The sequence below is a fragment of the Prosopis cineraria genome, unplaced genomic scaffold (assembly GCF_029017545.1).
Source record: "Prosopis cineraria cultivar Desert tree isolate PC_DT_omini unplaced genomic scaffold, ASM2901754v1 PC292, whole genome shotgun sequence".
Classification (NCBI taxonomy): Eukaryota; Viridiplantae; Streptophyta; class Magnoliopsida; order Fabales; family Fabaceae; genus Prosopis; species Prosopis cineraria.
Window position 1 is genome coordinate 6579 of NW_026555619.1, and position 21878 is coordinate 28456.

At 30.4% G+C, this 21878-nt stretch overlaps 1 protein-coding gene and 1 long non-coding RNA gene across 5 annotated transcripts; one reads left to right on the plus strand and one right to left on the minus strand.

Moving 5' to 3' along the window:
• Positions 1–5302: 5302 nt before the first annotated feature.
• LOC129296267 (oligopeptide transporter 4-like) lies at positions 5303–14780 on the plus strand. Its single transcript, XM_054934858.1, has 6 exons — positions 5303–5943; positions 7850–7947; positions 11986–12549; positions 12755–13007; positions 13165–13347; positions 13891–14780. Exons 1-6 carry the CDS (start codon positions 5416–5418, stop codon positions 14503–14505), a joined length of 2241 nt encoding a protein of 746 aa, XP_054790833.1. The 5' UTR covers positions 5303–5415; the 3' UTR covers positions 14506–14780.
• Positions 11782–17419, minus strand: LOC129296268 (uncharacterized). 4 transcript variants are annotated; one of them, XR_008589741.1, is made up of 4 exons: positions 16881–17419; positions 13782–15905; positions 12838–12990; positions 11782–12570 (listed from the first exon to the last, which is right to left on the minus strand). It is a non-coding gene; the product is annotated as an uncharacterized LOC129296268 (long non-coding RNA). The 4 variants fall into 4 exon arrangements; XR_008589739.1 differs by having other exon boundaries at positions 12838–13039; positions 13782–14520; positions 16881–17371; XR_008589740.1 differs by having other exon boundaries at positions 13782–14520; positions 16881–17370.
• Positions 17420–21878: the final 4459 nt, after the last annotated feature.

Sequence of the window (21878 nt, forward strand, 5' to 3'; positions counted from 1 at the left end):
TGAAAATTTTATAATAGGATAAACTAGTAAATTTTACTCCCTCCGTTCAAAAATGTAAGACATTTTTAACTTAATTTTACCTTCTAATAAAGTAGTTACTTGTCTTCAACTTAATTTTATCTTTTCATATTTAACACATATTTAATAAGGTATTTTATTTTAAAATAAATATAAAATAATTTATTTAATAGGAACACTTTTAGGAAAAGAAAATAGTTACTTTTAAAAGACTAAAAATGCTTTATATTTTTTAACATTTAACTCTTTAAAAAATATCTTATATTTTTTAACTGAGGGAGTATAATATAATAAAAATTTCAAAATGTATTTATTATATTTTTTTAGTTGTATATAAATTTTTTTGGCAAATTTAGATTTTTAGATAATTCTTATATTGAAAGGAACATTTTGGTCAAATTTAAAATTTAAAAGTCAAAGTAAATGATTAACTAATAATTAGATGGATGGAAATATGATATCAAATATATAAGGGATATTTATGTAATATATATATTAATTTAAGTGAGATTTATATGAGTTTTCAAAATAAAGAGAAAGTTTGTATAACTAATACATAATAGAATCGTGGTCAGTATATTTTACTTATAAAGTATTATTATAAACATAATATTTACCGTCTTAACATAATTTGATTTAGTAGATCACTATTTTACTGATCATAGATTCCTCCATTGAGTCCTTCGATTATGATTGGTATAGTGGAAGTCGAGGAGAATGAATGAAATGGAAATAAGAGAGGAACAACTCATTACCCTATCTGGTGTGTAGGAGCAATCATTTAAATGGAATGGCACTTACCTAATTTGAGATATTGATTTTATTTATAAATCACTTTCAATATATTTTATCAATATTAAAAAAACTTTAAATTAATTAACTCTATCTTAAAATTTAATAAGTTATTAACTTTGCCCTTATTAAATATACATATTTCAATAATATATTTTCTCTCTCCAAAATTCAATAGAGGGTAAAAGGAAAAATTTGTGATGAAAATTTAATAATGTGTTCTCATAAATAGGATAAAAAAATTTTCTTTTCTCTGCCTTATAAATAGAACGAGAGGGAATAATCCTTATTCCATCAATGGACCATGGGAATAGATCTATTCCTTGGGAATGAATTTTTAAATGGCCAAATTATCCCTAATTAAAATTTATATTTACAACACCGCCCTTTCATCTCCTTCATTCTATCACCAACTGATTACTCCACTTTCCCCATCGTTGTTCCTCCGCTTCACCCTTTCATCTGTTTTCCTGCGCGCGAGCTGAGGCGGAGAGAAGCGAGTCGCCGGTGCAAAATATCTAAATTTTTAAGGTAAGAGTTTTTAATAGGATATTTAGGGTGTGATTTTAAGCTTTTCAAGACTAAGTAAGTGTTCTAAAAATTTTTCTTAGTCATCCTTCTTCTTTAGTTTCTGAGTTTGTAGTGGTAGAAAATTTAAGATCTGGAAGAGGGATGAATTTATGTTGAATAAATATGATTTTTGAGGTTGTCAGTAGTATAATAAATGTTCTAGAGTATAAATTTATTGATGATCTTTGAATCTGTGGCTTATGGATCAAATTCTAAACTAGATCTGAAAATATATGTTGATTTATTGAGGTTTAGATGATTATTTGGGACGAGAAATGAATTATATGGTTATAGGATTATGATTCTAAGCTAGAGACTCAATTTTTAATTTTTGAGTATTTTAGGTACGAATTTATGAAATAAAAAGAAAATTTTGATAATAAAAATTAGTTTAGAAGTTGATTTTTAGATTATTAATGTTTATTGATAATTAAAAGAGGATTTAAAAATTTTACTTAATAGTATTAACTATAGATTTGTATTAAGATTGAGATTAGGAATTATGTTATATTTTTAATTCTATTATTAGAATTATTTTATTAGTTTCAAAAATTGAAACTAATATTTATAAATAATATGTTATTTGTAGATTGTATTACTGGTGAAGATTGTGGTGAGAGAGAAATTTTAAGGAATAATTTATTAAAAAAGCCACAAGGTAACCATGCTTTTAATTTGTGATTAGTGTTACTTCTTGTTAATTGGGTGATTATTGAGAAAATTATGAATTTTGTAATATTATATAATTGTGCAATATTATTATGAATTTGTTTAATTATTGTGGGAGGTGTTGGGAGACTTGCTATTATTGTTGTATTTATGTGCCACGTGGTACGCCCCTATTGGAGCTCAATAGGTGGCTTGTAAGGGCTCGGGCTAATCTACCTTTGGCCGGGTAATTTAGCACCGAGTGAGGGCTACAGCTCGAGGTTAATGGAGGAATATAAGGATGGTTGTTTGTGTGTATTGTAATATTTCTTATATTTATTGGAATTATGTTATTTTTAATTTTCACTTAATAAGTACACACTTAACTGTTTGTATACACTATCATAAATTAGCTTTGGTTACTGGACTTTTGAGTCTCATTATGTGGTTAACAATTTTCAGGAGAAGAGCCACGAGTGACACGTGGAGGAGTCCCAGAGGCTTAGTGGTATAGATCCACTGTCTCTTTGGGTATTTAATTTATGATTTATAATGTGTTATATTGCCAATATTAGGGCTTTTTGTTTATTGTCAATTATATGAATATATAAATGTAATCATGCCTTTCAAACTATTTCTATTTTTGGTACAATTTGGATGACTGTAATTTTAATATTTGGTTTACTTTGGATTGGTTAAAATGACATGATTATAAGGCCAAATAACTACTGGCTTGTGTTGAAAATTGACTAAATTGCTTATTTTACTTGTTGGGAGTATAAGGATGGACAAATGTGATTTAGTTTACTTGTTGGGAGTATAAGGATGGACAAATGTGATTTAGCCTAATGGCATGTGAGAGGTAAAAATTTATCTGAAATGTTATAGTGTGTGAGTTAAAGCCAATTATAAAATATTTTATATCGAAATTATTGATATAAAAATGTGTTGGGTGGCTGTAACCCAACTATAGTTGAATTAAATTAATTAAAAAAAAAATTTTGATGTGTTACAATAGTTTCGTAAAAGCAAAAATTGAAATCATAAAACAAAAAATGAGAAATATTAATTATGCGTGCACAATATAATTATAAAATAGAATTCCCCAATAAGTGATTATCAATTATGCAACTATAATCGTGCACCAAGAGGGCTCAAATATCATAAAGATTCAGCATATACAAAAGTCCATATAAAATAATGCATTAAATATTTCTATACCTATAGAGTAAAACAAATAGCTAGTATATTAAAAAGAGTGTTATTAGCCTATCCTCAAAACCAACCATCAAAAAATACATTAATAATGTCACACCTATGGGGTATATCCATTATCAATACTACAAGATCCTAAACATCATCAATAATTCACAAAGTCACAGATTTTATGACCTTAGAGCAAAACAAAATAATTTCAAAAAAGTTCTTGGGGTCTTTTGGGAATTAAAAAATAAATTTGGGACTTAAGTGAAATTTTAAAAGGTATCCAAGGGTAAATAGGTAATTTTGGAAGAGATTTGGGTTAAAATTGTAATTCTGGAAGTTAAAGGATGAAAATATAATTTCAAGAAATTTACTGGGGTCACGAAAGAAATTCTAGAAATTATGGGCCGAAGGAGGTAATTCTATCCTGGGATCAAAAGTGTAACTAATTTTTTTTTAAATCAGGCCCAGATGAATACAAATGGAACTGGATCCTTAGGACCTGATTTCTGACCCGTTTCATGCCTCCAACTTTTTTTTTTGCAATTTAAGCCCAGAGGAAATCTGGATCCATGAAATCAAATCCGTAGGATCCAATTTTTGATCCAATCCTTCCTTCTTCTAGTGTTGCGAGCTGAACCACTGCCTCCCCTTGTTTTTTTTTCAAACAAAGATCTAGGTTCATACGAAAATGGGCCTAGAACCCATGAAACCAGATCCCTAGGATCTGGTTCTTGACCTTGTCCCTGGGTCTTCTCCAGCCGTGCAGGAGACGAGGAAGAAGGGGGACTACGCCGCTATGACAACACTGTGGGCAGTAGTTGCTAAACCAGAAAACAACTAGCGTGATCCCGTGACTGTGTAGGGCCGTGAACTAGGCAATAGCCGACGTGAAATAGTAACAAGAAGGTGCAGCGACCGCCGTGAACTTGAAGTAGAACTCACTTCCGTCATGACGCCGATGACCATACAACAAAAGACCACGTCGCCAAGACCTTCTTCGGCCACTCTAGCAAGCAGAACCTCTGGCAAGAACAAAATGGGAGGAGAGGGGAAAAACAAAAAAAAAAGGAAGATGCACACGATTACATGGCTTAAATAATTTCAAAATTCAAATATAGCTTTATTGAGCAAGAATTTCAATCAAATTCATTTACTTTTAATAATATCAATGTGTGAAAATTATCATCTTTACTTTTATCAACACACATAGGATAATAAATTGAAATATATAAATTAATGTTCGTAAACCAGGCTCTAATGCCAAGTGTTATATTTAGCATCTCAATTCATATATAATTGAATATGATAAAATAATGTAATTTTGTACGTACCTGAAGAATTCATTGATCGCTTAAGATAGCTCGATTACCTTGAGTATAGACAGACGTACAACCCACTGGTCCCCAAAGTCTTCAGAGAGTGCAGATGAAAATCAGTCGTGTGTTTATAGTTATCGACTGATCGACTTATAAGGATCAGATCAATAACCGCTTTATTAATTAATTAAATAATTATTTTTTTATTATTTCTGACTCAGTCAGTTAAGAGATAGGAAATAAATGACGGCTATTGGGTTGTGGGTTGGGCCTCTGTTCATTAGATTCACTTGTGTGGTCCACCTATCACGATCTACACAAGATCATAAAGATCAATCTACCTACTTAAACTTATTAATTAATGTTAATTCAATAAATAAATATTCCAACACTTTCTTCGTCATTCCTCCGTTGATGTTCACAGTATCATTCAAGCCTCTTTCTTTGTTTGTTGCAAATTAACTTAGGGCCTTGTTCAAGTTGGGGTATTTTTTGGTGGTTTTCTCTCTTGCTTTAGCATCAATTTGTGCAAAATGGTTGAAATTGTTCTTGGCTCATGAACAATTTTTTTTTTCCCAGGCCGGAGGTAAAAATAATATTTTTTTCATTATATTATAAATACCAAATAAAAGTTATATTAACATTCTATCAATGTGCCGAATATATTTTTAAATTTTATTCTTATTTAGTCCTATTTTCACTTTCACCCCTATTCTCGTTCTATTAAAAATGACTCCACCGTATCAAACGAGCCGTTAATTCTCCAAGTCACTCGAAGTTTAAACGAACTGTTTTTGTAGCTTCAATCACAAATACCTTCGCCATCTCCTCACTGCTTCAACTCTCTTTCTCTCTCTGAATTTTCATGGCGGACAGCACGACGACCACCGCCAAGGCCTTTGACGTGGAGAAAACGACCTCCGTGTACGCCGTCGCCGACGAAGATGAGGTCTCTCCCATTGAGGAGGTCCGATTGACAGTGACCAACACCGACGACCCGAATCTGCCCGTGTGGACCTTCCGAATGTGGTTCCTCGGCCTCCTATCCTGCTCTCTCCTCTCCTTCCTCAACCAATTCTTCGCCTACCGGACTGAACCGCTCATAATCACGCAGATCACCGTGCAGGTCGCCACACTTCCGATCGGACACTTCATGGCCGCCGTGCTTCCCGCCACCAAGTTCCGGATCCCCGGACTCGGGTCCAAGACGTTCTCGCTGAACCCGGGCCCGTTTAACATGAAGGAGCACGTGCTCATCACCATATTCGCAAATGCGGGAAGCGCCTTCGGATCCGGGTCGCCTTACGCCGTCGGTATCGTTACCATCATCAAAGCCTTCTACGGCCGAAGCATCTCCTTCTTGGCTGCCTGGCTTCTCATCCTCACCACTCAGGTAACTACCATTATTATTTTTTTAGATTTTTTTTTTTTGTCTTTTATAAACGATGCAAGTGGATGATTTCTAGCTAGTGGCTAGTGCTTTTCGATTTTAGGTTCATTTTAAAAATGAGCGTATTTCTTTTTCTTTTTTAAATACAAACACGTACCTGATAAAATCGTACATAAATAAAACTAAAAATAAGTTTGGTCATTAACAAAACAAGTCTTTACACCTGAGAGTGAATAATCGTAGATAATAGCATCAAACTTATCTTGATTAACATGATAAGCTAACCAATGAATGCAGGTGTTAATTCCAAAAGAAGATTCCAGAGTTACTGTAAAAAATACAATAAAGTCTTAAAAAATACACAAAAATTTACCGAAAACTCAAGTTTATTACACGAAAGTAAGTTTTCATACATAATTATTAAAATACTCCTAACTAATAAGTGTGAAATGAACTCTATTTTCTAGTGGAAAAGAAAGCGTCAATGTGTAAGTAGAATTTTGGTGTCTAATGAAGTTTTCTAAGAAAATTCTAGGTATGCCGACGAGCGTTTGGAGATATAATAGACATGTTTAGAACGTTTGTCATACTGTAAAAGTAAACTGAAATACCAAAATTGAAAAAAAAAAATTCAAAATTTTGGGCTCCCAATTTCAAAGACTTTTTTAAAATGTTATAATTGTATTAGATATTTTCGATTATTAATATTTAACACGATTGCTCGAGCCTCGAAGACATATCCTATGCACCGAATATTGGTGTACACTGCTTATTCGGTGGACAATATAATATACATTTTATTTTAAATAATAAAAGATAATCTTATTAGAAAGTGTGTGATTATCCAGATAGATACTAGTACCTAATTACCTGTCATCATTTCTATCAGTTTTATTTACTTATTAATTTTTTAAATGAAATGTGCATATGAAGCCATCAATTAGATCTAGAACGACACTAATCCTTTGAAATCTGAAAAAAATTTAAGGTTAGGCTACTATTTTAAAGTTTAAAATGAAAATTTGAGAACTATTTTAAGTCCTAAAATAAAAGGGTTGACCCTTTTAAGCTCTTTTATATTTTTTAAAATTTAATGTTTAAAAAATAAAATATTAAATATTATATTCATTCTAAAACCCTAGCCTTTTTTTAATAAAGACAAAAGAAAAATATATGAAAAGCTTAATATCTTTTTCACTAATAAAGCTTTATAAGAAGAAGGATGAAATTATATTGATATTGATGATAATAAAAATTATCAAGATATAGCTAATGGTGCTAGCAAAGTATGATTGTTATGGTATTAATTTTATAATATTGTTATTTTTTATTAAACTTAAATTTATTGTTGTGTGTATTGATTTAAATTTTTTTTTCTAGACTTAATATTATATGTAATAACCTTTTTGAAATTTTAAATATATATATATATATATTTTTAAATAAAGAAATAAAAAAATATTGGATCAACCTTTTAACCTTAAGGTCTAGGACCAGAGTGATCAAAATGAATTCTTAAAATGTAATTGAGTTTAAAAGGAGCATCCTATTTAATCCCTAACTCTTTAAATACTAGTGCTAATTGACAACTTTACATGTAACATTATTTATAAAATATATTTAAAAAATAAATAAAAAATGACACACTTCCTTCTTTTTTTATTTTTTTCCCTAAAAAACATAAGGTAAATTATCTAGCCTAGATATTAGTGGTGGTAGCGTGTGTAAATAATGCATGGTAACGAAAATTGGAATAGTCATTGAACCATTAGATCGGTCATGAACATAACTTTGATACACAAATCCAATTGTTTAATGGTTTAGCCTGCAAGACTGATCTTTTTTTTTTTTTTTTTTTTTGGGTGTTGGTTCAATTTTTAATTTTAATACTATGGTGCAATGTATGTAGGTGTTGGGATACGGATGGGCTGGGCTGATCAGGAAATACGTAGTCGAACCAGCCCACATGTGGTGGCCCAGTACCCTCGTTCAGGTCTCTCTTTTTAGGTATGATTTTTCTTTTTGGTTCTTTTTCATTTCTCTCTCTCTTAATCTAAATGGCTAGCTCATAAAAGTCTTCTCATATTTGTTAGGAAAAATGTCTTCTCATATTTGGACATCGTAATTTACGCCCTTCGCTTGTAATAGAAGATGAAGAAAAGAAGAGAGAGATTGAGCACAGACAATACATTTTTTTCAAAAAGAAAAAGAAAAAAAATCTCACACCTCACTTATAAAAGAAACTCTTAACAATTGTGTGGTTGTGCGTGTTGTTAAATACTCGGTGAAGTTATTTTGTAAACTTTCTTCATAGAAATTTCAATATTTTTTTTAATAATATCAACTCATTCAACCCTCACATTATTATTTGAACTGTTATCATTTACTACAAAATACTCTCTTCGATTTTTAGTGCAAGCCAAATTTTATAAAAAAATTAATCCTTAATATAAGATAAAATTAGAGTAATCATTTTTGAAATTTACCCTTTGTTTATTTATTATGATTTCAATTTCAAGACAACAATTTATTATAATTAAAAATTAAAAATTAAAAAAATTACATATTTTTAAAATAATTTTAAATGTTTAACTATCATTTTTTAATAAATGCAAATTTAATTAAATTTGTCTTATATTAAACAATGAATGGAGTGTGTGTATAATAAATATTAAAATAATTATTTTTCTAATTTTATCCCTTATTTATTTATTATAATTTCAATTTCTAGACAGCAATTTATTATAATTAAAAATAAAAATTAAAAAATATATATTTTAAAAATAATTTTAAAAGTGTAACTATCATTTTTTAATATGTGTGAATTTAATTAAATTTGTCTTATATTAAAGAATGAATGGAGTAGATATATATATATATATAAAATAAATATAGAAGGGAGAGAAAGTTTACAGAAAGTTATAAAGTAGTGGCAATAGAGATGAATCTAGGGATCTACTGTATAAAATAATTTTAGAACCTATTGAGGTGAAATCTAAAGATCAAGGATGATGGGGATGCAAAGAAAACTAAAACTAAATGAGTGGAAGTAATAATGATTGAGTTATAGGTCAACTTTCAATAAAAAAATTTAAAAAGACAATTTTAAAAAATAAATATAAATAAAATAAGGGAAGATGAAGAAAGGAGGAACGAGGAGATTCACTTGGGCTGTGGTTTCTATTATATTATTTCACTGTCTCTTCCGGGGTCAGCGAGAAAAGGGCAATGCAGTTTTTCTTTCCCTTGCCTACAAATTAAATTAATCATAATGCAAAAAAATGTTTTAAAAATACTTTTATGATTTAACATTTTTATTCCATCTTCATCTTTAATTGTTTATGATTTAATAGTAATTTTTTAAAAAAAATGCTTTATTCATAAAAGGACTTAAAATAATAAAAAATAAAAATACAAGGATTAAAAATATTAAAAAAAATATAAGAACTAATAACAAAATGTGAGTAGAGTATAAGAACTTAAAGTTATATTTTTTTAAAGTATTTCATTCATATTTATACATTTAATATTTTCATGCAGAGAAATTCTACTTTTTTGTTTGGCCAGGCAGAGAAATTCTACTTCATTCTATATAAAGTATAATTAATTAAGGTGAAAACTTAAAACCTGAATTTAATATTAAAGTAATTATTTAAAAGAAATTTTTTTCGCAGAATCTGTTTTTAAGTGGATTTTCAGAATTTAATATTTTATGCTCAGACACTATTTTGGAATATATGTGTCTATAAATATATATATATATATATATATATAGAGAGAGAGAGAGAGAGAGAGAGATCTTGCGATGGGAATCAATGGTCCAGCTCTGGACGTTTGGAGGGGATTGGGTTATTTGTCCTTTTTCTTAAAAACTTAATTTCAATTTAGTCTAAGTGGGACCAGGGACTGAATTAGTGTTTCAGAATTTTCGGGGGTTAATTGTTAATAAGTTTGGTCAAAAAGGTTATAATGAAAATTTTCCAGTAAGTTACGATGCCTTAATCATCATGAGTGGGTGATTTTTTTGTTTTTAGGAAAAAAACCAATGTTATGAATCACCGAAAAAAAAAATTGCAATCAATCAATAGCCAAAGCAAAAAAATCACTAAAAAAAAAAATTAAGGCACAACGTAACATATAACTCAAAAAGCAGAATAAAAGTAAAACAACAAACAAGAAATCATATCAAAAAAATCCAAATGTAAAATTAAAACAACATATTAACCATTGCTCTCTTTATTCTAAGAGAAACCAGTGGAAGCAAAACAAAAATTAGGACAATTAATAGCTTTCAAATTAGCAATAGCAACTAACAACCCAGATAAATAATATGTAGTTACAAAGAGTTATTTAATTGGACACATCTTCTTAAAGCCCATCATTACTAAAAAATTATCAACTTCATTATCTTAGCGAGCCATCAAAGAGAAACAAACATCCTTGTACGATTCTTTAACTACAAGAATATCTTGCACAATTCTAAAATATTTTTAATCATAACTAAAATTGAGTTTATCTGATGACATTTGAAAGAGCATCTCCCACTCCATTTTCATAAAGACCATCTGACCAGAATAATGATGAACCACTCTCAAACCTTCCATAACAACTTAGCATTCAGCCATGAGAGTAGAATTAGCAACAATATTCTTCCCACAACCACCCAAGAAATTTTCAAATTTATCTCTACAAATAAGACCAATACTAGAAGATTTCAAGATACTATTAAAAGAGCTATCAACGTTAATCATAACTCTCCCTAGTAAAGTTCTCCTCCAAAGTAAACTTTTATCAACTGACTCCATAAACATATTATGGGGTTGTTTGAAATTATTTTTATTTTATTATTCTAAGAACTGATATTTTGTAAAACATGTTTTGGGAATAAAAAAAATAAAAATAAATATTTTTCATTCCTTTTTATTCTCTAGAACAATAATCTCAAAACACCTAAAATTTTTTTTTTTGTTCTTTAGAACAATATTTTATTTTTTTGTCCTTCAAAACACTTTTTGAAAATACGTTACAAAATATATTTTTTTAATTATCTTGTTTTGAAAAACAGAAAACTGTTCTCAGAATAAATTTTCAAACAAACCCATATATTTCTTCAATTTACAATAGAGGTTCAGATTTTGTGATTCATTCACAATCCTAGAGGCATTTATAACCTTCTCAGCATTCACACTTTCCTCATAAAATTCCTAACTACATCTACTCTTCCAAATTTCCCAAGAAATTGAAGCAACAAGTGCCCTTTCAAAAGCCCCAGTCACATTATTATCACAGAAAATATTAACCAGCCAAGCGGAGACGGTAGAAATATTAATATCAGTGAGTGATCCTATTTACTTGTTCTAGGCAGAAAAGCATTTCAAGGATCTTTGAAGGGATCAGAACAATTCAAAATAGCATGCACAGACCCAGAGACTGAATTGTAATTAAATTTTCTTGTTCAATTAACAAGATATCTTTTCATTACTTTTACGGTAATTGAACAAGAAAATTTAATTGAATTACATTTGATTTAGTCTTTCCTTAATACAAGCATGTTTTCTTGGGGCGTATATAAAAGCATGTTTTTGTTTTTATTATTGATCATAGAATTACTTACTTTTGATTTAGTCCTTAATGTTCAAAGCGAAAGCTTGTCGGTTGCAATTCACAAAAAACTGTTGGTAATTGAATTACAAAATTTTTCATCGCATTCATTTTTATTGTATTAAAAAACATAAGGGTTGCACATTCTTTTCCTTCCATGCTCCTGGTTTATTTTTATTATCGTACGTGTGCAACCAACACGAGGGAGATAATTATTGGCTGTTGCGGAGATAAAGAAAATGATAGAATCGCCCCTTTAGTCCATAATCCTTATCAATAAACTGATTGGTAATCTAGCTTCCTCTGTTTTTGGTCTCATCTGTTCCATACCAACTTTTCTCATCTTCCTGTTCTTAAAATTTTATGATTTCTAGTAATATAGCAATGCATCTTAACATGCATCTTTATCCATTGAAGTTTCACACATTCATGTACATAATGCAGAGCTTTACATGAGAAAGACGATCAACGACTAACAAGGGCAAAATTCTTCTTCGTTGCACTAGCCTGCAGTTTTTCGTGGTACTTAGTCCCTGGATACTTGTTCTCAACTCTCACAAGCATATCATGGATCTGCTGGATATTCTCCAAGTCAGTCACAGCTCAGCAGTTAGGGTCTGGCATGAAAGGTCTAGGACTCGGAGCCATAACACTGGACTGGTCTGCTGTGGCATCTTTCTTGTTTAGCCCTCTCATCTCACCCTTCTTCTCCATTGTCAATGTCTTCGTTGGCTATGCAGTGATAGTGTATATTGTGATTCCTCTGGCTTACTGGGGCCTAAATGTGTATAATGCCAATAGGTTTCCTATTTTCTCTTCACATTTGTTCACATCTCAAGGTCAACTGTACAACATAACAGCCATTGTCAACGACAAGTTTGAGCTTAACGTTGCTGAGTATGAAGCTCAAGGCAGGATTCATCTGAGTGTGTTCTTTACTCTCACTTATGGTTTTGGATTTGCCACGATAGCAGCCACCCTAACACATGTTGCATGTTTCTATGGAAGGTGAGTCTCTCTTTTCCGATACTGAAAACATTTAGCAGTTACATTATTTGCTTGCTTCTGATATGCATGAAAATATTCAAAGGATACAAGGAGATTATGGTAATTTTGATTAATTTGTTAGGAGTCCATATGCTGATCAGTGTCAAGATTCTATATACACTTAAAAAGGTTGTAGTTATATACTGATGTGCAACTAAAAATGCAGGGAGATTATGGACCGTTATCGCGCTTCTTCTGAGGGAAAAGAAGATATTCACACAAGATTGATGAAGCGATACAAGGACATACCTTCATGGTGGTTTTATTTGTTGCTGGGTGTGACATTTGTATTTTCTCTGGTTCTATGCATCTTTCTGAACGATCAGGTTCAAATGCCTTGGTGGGGACTTATTTTTGCTTCAGCCATTGCTTTCATTTTTACCCTCCCTATCAGTATCATAACTGCCACCACAAACCAGGTTAGAAACTTTAAATTTTTCTCCCTCATCTCCTAGCAAAAAAAAAAAAAAAAAATTGTTGTGTTTTAATCATTATGTTGAGTACAATATTTAATGAGACTATGAAAGCATAAAGATCATGTTGTGACTAATGCTGTTGTTATATGCTAAAATACAGACACCGGGGTTGAACATTATCACTGAGTATGTCTTTGGTCTCATTTACCCGGGAAGACCAATAGCCAATGTATGCTTCAAAACTTACGGCTACATAAGTATGGCTCAGGCTGTCTCCTTCCTCAGTGATTTCAAGCTTGGACACTACATGAAGATCCCTCCAAGATCAATGTTCTTAATTCAGGTATATCAATCAATTATTTATTCTAAAAGACTTGTTCCTAACTCACATGATGAAGATGGGATGGGATGTGGGTATAATTTTAGGGTTCAAACTCTCATGATATGAAAAAAAAAAAAACAAAGTTGTTCTTCATCCTCCAAGTAGATGTATCCCAATCACACACACAAACAGGGCACCAAGAACTACATACATGTCAAAGACAGCGTCACATCATACTTTTTCTAATCATATAAACGTTATGCTTCATTCATTTCTTTTGGAAGGGCATGATTTACAGCTAGCAGGCATTTTGATGTAAACTGTATTAAATTCAAGTTTGTAAACAAAGCAAAAGCATGTTCCAATAGTAAATGCGAGGAACACAATCATGCCAAAACAATGATCTAAAAAGAAAGCTTATACATATCATGAAATATTTCACACCAGATGCTTACAGTATATCAGATGTTACTTGTTAGGGACACAGTCCTGCTTAAGGTATATTAATATTGCATTTTCCTACAGTCTCTGATGATACACCCCATTTTTTTCATATCTGAATAGTTCATTGGTACTATGATGGCTGGAACCATCAACGCTGGTGTAGCATGGTGGCTACTGACATCCATCAAGAACATTTGCCAAGATGAAGTTCTCCCTCCAGACAGTCCATGGACATGTCCTGGTGATCGCGTCTTCTTCGACGCATCAGTCATTTGGGGTCTAGTAGGACCAAAGAAAATCTTTGGTTCTGAGGGAAACTACAGTGCAATGAACTGGTTCTTCCTTGGAGGAGCACTAGGTCCCATACTTGTTTGGCTATTGCACATGGCATTTCCTAACCAATCATGGATTCCACTGATCAACTTTCCAGTCCTACTAGGAGCAACAGGAGCTATGCCACCTGCAACATCATTGAACTACAATGCATGGATTACTGTTGGAACCATCTTCAACTTCTTCGTCTTCCGTTACAGGAAGCAATGGTGGCAGAGGTACAACTATGTGCTATCTGCAGCACTTGATGCTGGGGTTGCTTTCATGGCTGTATTGATATACTTCTCAGTAGGACTTGAGAACAAGAGTATCACTTGGTGGGGAACTGGTGGTGAACACTGTCCTCTTGCAACATGTCCTACTGCTAAAGGCATAGCAGTAGATGGTTGCCCTGTACACTGATTAATTTTCATGCCTCTAAAAGAAAACATAGGTGTTACCGGTCAAAGTTTCAGAATGCTATGATAAAAGAAACATGGTTAATGGTTTTTTTGCTTTCTCTCTTATTCAGTTTTCATGACCTATTCAGGCCAAGTTATCAATGCACATATGGCCATTTGAGAAGAAGATAATAGTGGAAACTTGTTTGTTTATCTTAAGTAGATTGTAGCGTGGATAGAAGACACTACTCAATGAACATATTTATATACATATAAAACAAGCTATGTTTTTGTTTTTGTTTTTTTGTTTTTGTCTTTTGCTTTTCAGTATCATTGCTTCATAATTGGTTTGGTCTTCTTAGCATGTGTACCTGTATTTTTTTAATCATCGAAGTCATTTTTTTTTCTTGATTTATTGGCATTGTTGGGACAAAATCTCAAGAAGTACGGATTGGGATTTAAAGCCTCTCATTGACACATACGAGACCCACTGTAGTTTGGCCATGTGATCTCTACTTATCTTTTTAAAAGTGTATCTGAGATGTATTTATGGCCAAAACAAAAAATTCATGCGTTCAAGAAAGAAAAGAGTAATCAATTATACTTATGATAATTGGAAAAAAAAGAAAGTAGAAATATGTTTTTTGTTTTTTTTGTTTTTTAAGAATTTGTGAGTTTATCTGGTTCCCTGTACACCCAGTTATATGCAAAATATGATTGCTTATTTTAATGATTAATTGATAATTATATGTTAACAATATATAACCATGCTCCCATTATCAAAATGGATCCAACCATGCAATTGCAGGATTTAGAATATATTCATGAACTGGTTGATACATGTACATACGTATGCATAGGATAAAAGAAAAATTTGACCCTTAAATTATAGATTTAAGAGCATCTAATATCCTTTTTTTTTTCAATTTTTCCTTCAACATTTAAAAACATAATAATATTTCCCTTCCAGTTAATTATAGGTGATGTCTGCTAGTCTAATGTTGTGAAGCCCACATTTTTTCTCATAGAGCTTGTCAGTCAATATTCTTGTAATTAACAAGAGAGGCATATTATGATGTTTTTAAATGTCGAGGTTTAGAAGAAAAATTGTCATTTATACATATACAAATGCATGCATATACTTGTATTCATATATTTAAAAATATTTTTTCATAAGGATGTGTCTGTTCACATCTTATCTTATATTCATATAATATTCACATTCTCTCTAGTATTAAACTTCCTAACCATCTTTGTGATACCATTGATGCAAAGCTCATTGATTTCTTGTGGGAATATAATGATGGTAAGAAAAGCATTCATTTTGCCAAAAAGGGAAATTCTTTTTACCTCTACCAAAAAGGGTGGTCTTGGCTTAAGGAACACTAAGCACATGAATCTGGCTTTCTTGGCCAAGCAAACCTAGAGAGTGATTGATGTTGAAGAGCATTATCTTCTAGGCAACATAATCAAAATCAAATATTTTAAAAATTCTAAGGGGTAATTGTTGAAAATACCTCAAAATACCTCTTGGTTTAGAAAGGGGATCTTCAAAGCCTCTAACTTTACTAAGAAGCATTTTTTTAGCATGTTGGTAATGGAGAGTCTATTTTTCTCTCCCATGAGTGTTGGTAGAAGCTAAACAACAAGGATCTAACTTGTGAGAGCTTTGCATTTTCAATGTCTCTAAATTAATCATCACAAACCCATCCCCTTGGATAGCGGCCAAGTGGAATTCCTCTCTCATTCACAACTTTTATGTTGGGGATGATGCAAATTTGCTCTTGAAAACTCCTATCTCTTTTCCTAAATTGAAAGACTCTCTTACCTAAGGACCTGGAATTTATACTATCAAGGAAAGCTTTCAAATAGTATCTATCTCAACTCAAGATAGTGCTTTATATAAATAAAGCATTTGGAGCTTCATCTTCCATTTAAAACTCCACTTTTTATTTAAAAGCTTGTCCACGAGGCTATTTTTACAAGGGATATCTTATAAAAACACCATCTCAATTTCACTTTGCAATATATATTTGGCTATAACTTTTCAGAGTTTCTCAATAACATGTTTTGTAATTGTCCTTATATTATAGCTATTCAGTTTGGCTCTATGTTTACACGCTCCTTTGATTTCTTAAATATGAGGTGTATTTCTTGGATCATGCATATTTCTTGTGAACTCCATCATTAGCTCTTGGAAAGCACATATTTTTCTAACTCATTTGATATGGTTCTACAAAAATCAAGCTTTACATATAGGAAAGATTACTCTTATGGACCAAATTACTCGTCAATTTCAGGGAGATTATTTTCTCCTCACAAATGCATGCAATTGGAAGAATATTTGTTGTACAAGAATAATTAATCGCTATAGGTATCAAGAGGAAAGATCTTTACCTTTTTTGCTTTGGCCTCATATTCAACTTGATCTTTCTATTTGGAGAATCAAGCTTCACTTATTCAAGAAACGGAAAAAAGGCGCACTGTGCTGTTCATTTGTCTCTCGATGGAGAAGATCGTACTACAGTGATTTTTCCACTTACCTGAAACTATATCTCCCCACCTTTTTCTGACTCTCTGTTTTTGGACTCTTCTACTTTGGATTCAAAATTTCTCTCAAAGGCTCTTTCAAGATTGGCTAAATCTGGAAATCTTGCATGTTTGGAACAATAAGGGAATCTGCTTCTGCCTTACATGAAATCACCTCTTGGATTAGGGTATCCTTCGGTCCTTGCAAGTCTTCATCAGCTGTAGAGCTCAGAAGAGTATAGTGCAATATATTTGTTAATATATTTGCCTTTTTACCAAAAGAAAAATGTGTGCATTTATTTTGACACTTGGTAAATTTGAACCATTGCAACGGTGGATTTTCGGCCATTGATAAGCTTGAAGCTCTACAAGTAAAGAAGAGGAAAGGCCCATCACATGGCCGTGTGGGAATCATAGAATGAGCTAATTGGGCCATCTTTGTGGTCACTAGTTTGCATCTTATGTGTTCTATCTGTAACCACTCAATGGTGAGCGTTTTCTTCTTTTGTCACAAGGATGGAAATATTTGGTGCGTAGTTTCCATATGAGATTATTGAAATTTGATGACTATAGATGATTGACACTTCAAAATTGTTTATACACGTATCATGAGAATTTTCATTATGTTTTAATTAAATTGTCATTGATATATTTAATTGGGAGATAAATAAACAAATAGAGCACACTGAATCAGTGGAGGAGATAGATATAAAATAACCCAACAACTTAAACTGTGTGTCTGAATCTGTGGTATATTATTAAAGTGAATTTATGGTAACTTTCAGAAGTTTTGTCAGTAAAAAAGCTAGAACCTTCATTAGTTTGTTGGGGTGAAATTTTTCCAAGGCAAAAGTGTGATTTTAGTTTTAGTCTTCTAACACCAGTACATTACAGTAGTATTTTGATTTTTAAATATTTTTATGTTTAATCTTATATTATTGTTGTTGTTATTATTTTATTTTTATTTTACATAGTAAAGTATAACTTTTTACTGTTCATGAAACAGTGGATTTAACAGTATTGTTAAAAAAAAACTAACGCTTGACCATAACTATTGACATTTAAAATATATTTTTACACAGTATTTTTTTAATATCATATTAACATATTTTTTACTTATATAATTTTCAATTTATCTTTTGATTTTCTCTCACAAGTTGAAAGTTGAGGAGTAAAATAAGGTGTTTATTTTTTTAAGCATGTACAAAAATAAAACAATCATAAAACATTAACGAGTTATTATTAAAATAATAGTTTTTTTTAATGTAACATTTTTTAAAAATATCTTTTCTACTTACTGGTGACCACAGTATTCGGCTTAAAAATTCATAAGTCACAAAGGTGAAATTTAAAGCTTTTTTGAAAGTGAAAGCATGTCCATATATTAGCGAGGGGGAGAAACTAGATTTATGTTTTATTTGCCTTGAGTCTGTGTTGTATAAAAATATGCAGACACAATAAATAAGTATTTGATCTCACTTTTAATTCTATATTTTATGAGCTTCATTGGGTTGTTTCAAATTAGTTTTATATAAAGCACTATAATTATTATTAAAAAAAAGCACTATACTTTATGTAGCTTTATTAGGTTACCGGTCCCCTTTCATATAAATCTTATCATCTTTCTTATTATTTGTGTATCATTAGAATATGTAGTTGAATTTGACCTAAATAGATTCAAGACCAATTATTGTGTTATGAATTTAGGGTGTGATCTACTCAAACATTTTGTTTAATTATTGTTTGGAATATCAATACAATGATATGTCTTTCAAATATATTTTCTGGAATTTTCTAATTGTGGCTTTACTTTGCCTTTTATAAGGGAAGTGGTGATGTTCATGTTAAAAAAAAATTTAAACCAATCCAACTTAAATATATGACTAAAAGTTAATTTTTGTTTGGTAATTTGTTATAAAGATTTTTTTCTAATTGTGAACACTATTATGACCATACATTGCAACAAGATAGATGATAGGTGCCTTTTTTTTTGTGTATAAATATTCTCTATTGGAGACAATTATATTCAAAACACAATTAAAAACTAAATGTAGACACATATCTAATGAGATTAAGACTTTGGTTACTCAAGTCATGAAGGACTAATCCATTCCACTTGTGTATATTAAAAAAAGAATATATTGTCAAAAAGTTGTATATAAAATCTCTTGTAAGGACATGAAAGAGAAAAGGGTTAAACTTTCTTTATTAAAAAAGAAAGGCTAATTTAAAATATCATTAGTTAAATACTTAAATGTTATGTTATTTTTTTATTAAACATTCTCCTAGAATCCAAAACCAATTTTACCCTAATGAGAGTGACATTATATTAAGCAAAAACTTCTCATAATATCCAAAGACAAAACAAAAAGGAGGGGGAAGAAATAGGCGAACTTTTCCTTAATCTCGTGCTTCGCATAGAGCATTTTCTATTTATATTATATTTTACATATGATTATAAGAATTTCAATTAAAAAGTAAAAACTAGGACAAACGACATGTAGAGGGTTAGGAATAAAATTATATACAAGTAAGGACCTTAAATATAAAAAGTAATATCAAGGATCTTGGTCTTTATTTGAAATTAAAAATGCCAGGAGATTGACAAATAAAAACTTTATAAGAATATTAATATTAAATTAAGATTTTTCAATATTGATATTTTTAAATTTCAGTACTCTCTCAACCATCTTTTAGTATTAAAATTTTTAATTTAACGTGAATATTTTTACAAAGCTCGTTCTCCCTAAAATGCCACTGAAATCTTGAAAATTCTACCCCCTCCACTTCTAACCATTTCTTAAACGACCACGCTGCTGGCGACTTTTTTAATTTTTTGGTACCTTATCTCCATTGAGAGGATTTCAATTCCCATGCTAGAAGGTTAAAAAAAAAATAATAATAACAAGTACTATTTGTAAGATCCAATTAACACATTAGGGATGAATCTAGTGTATATGATAAGAAACCAAAAGAATTGCCGACTCAACCATAATAACTAGGCTATCATCTCGATAATCTTATAAAATTACTCCGTTCAGTTTAAAACATAAACAACTTTTTCTAAAAAAATCAGTAAACCAATAAAGTTCTTAATATCATAAAATATACATTGTTTTTTATTTTTAATCTCAATTACAAATCCGCTTCATAATAAGTGAAAAATACAATTATATAAGCATCTATATTTATAAATATAAGGGGTAAAATGAGGAAAAATTCTTTTTGCATGCGTGGGATTACTTATATTTTGAATCAATATTAACTTGTGGAAAATGCTAATATTTTGGATAGGAGGGAGTATATGACTTTTGGTGGGGAAATGCACACTAAATTAGGGTTAGAGAGAGTGACTAACCCAATTAATACTCTCTTCAGACCACAATATAATTCATTATTAATTAATTTATACAATATTTCTCAAAAAAAGTTTGTTAAGGTCTTGTTTTTTAAAAATTTTCACCTCTTTCCAATCATGTCCTCTAATATGATAAATATAACATTTAATTTATTTAAAACACCCTCATTGATTACTTAATAAAGTAAGGGTATAATTTAAAAAAATATAACATTTTTCAAATACTTTATATTTTGAACCAATTAAATATTTTTAAAAAATGAGTTATACAGTGGTACGAAGGAAGTAATTGTTATTGAGCCTACTCACTATCGACTTTAATTAATAAGGTTAATGGCGACACTTTAGCTGCTAACCAAACTTAAAAGATCGCACATCAAGCTGGTTAAGTATACCTAACTGGGTTTTGATATTTGAGGGATCTCCAATCAATTTGTTTAAACAAATCAATAAAATGTTAATTAATATAAGCCCACACATAGATTTCCAACACTATTCACAAGTTCACCATTACCCATCCACTAATATTTACAAGTAAAATTTAAATGTATGGATATGAAATTAGAATTGTTAAAAAATGGAAGAATCACATTTAAGGACATTTCAAAAAAATTATTCATAAATAAGGAATAATAATAAGTTTCATTCCCACAAAAAAAAAAGCATGTTACGTTTTTGTTTTAATAATAATTTATTCTGTATTGATCTTTATTTGTAAATAATATTTTTGAGGATCCTTGAACGTGATTCTCCCTTAAAGAATTAACAATTGTCTCAAATAAATTTACAAGCTCTTGCCTATGGCATTTATCGGTATCTTTTCAGTATTCAAATGTCATGACCCTTAATTTTTTGAGAGAAACAAAAGTTCAATATAGCTTTTGAATTGATAAATTTAAATTTAAATTTTTGATTTAAAATCTTCTATTTAAGATTCATGCATTTAAATTTTTTTCGGATAGTATAAAAATTTTCAAAAGTTAAAAAAAAAAGAGCTAAGATTTGAAGCAGAAATGAAAGATTGTAATTCAAAAGCTTACTTCTGTTATTCAATTGATTAAAAATAAAACAGGAGATGAGAGAAGTAGCAAGAATAAACAGAGATAATGATATAAAAAATTATAATAAAACATGAATTTATAGAATTTTACGTGTCCAAAAAATGATTGTCAAAAACAAATTTAAATTTCATAAATTTGAAACGCACCTTAAAGAATTTGTTTGCAAAAAAAAAATAAAGAAGTGGGAGTGGAAGAGTGGACGCATAATAATAATAATAACAATAATAACAATTATCAAAGTTAAAAAGAAAATAATAAATGATGAAAAAAAAGAAAAATGTGATTGGCAAAGTGGCAAGAAAATTAAAAGAAGACAAAAAAAACAGAGAGACAAAAGAAGAAAAGTAAGATTAAAAAAAAACGTAGTCATGACAAGAAAGTTAAAAGAAGATAAAAGAAAAAAAGCAAATCATAATAAAAGAAAAATCAAACACAGAAAATAAATTA

Coding starts and splice junctions, on each gene's coding strand:
- LOC129296267 (XM_054934858.1), top strand. CDS start 5,416: ATGGCGGACAGCACGACGACCACCGCCAAGGCCTTTGACGTGGAGAAA. Junction 5,944..7,849: donor TTCTCATCCTCACCACTCAG/GTAACTACCATT, acceptor CAATGTATGTAG/GTGTTGGGATACGGATGGGC. Junction 13,348..13,890: donor GATCAATGTTCTTAATTCAG/GTATATCAATCA, acceptor ATATCTGAATAG/TTCATTGGTACTATGATGGC.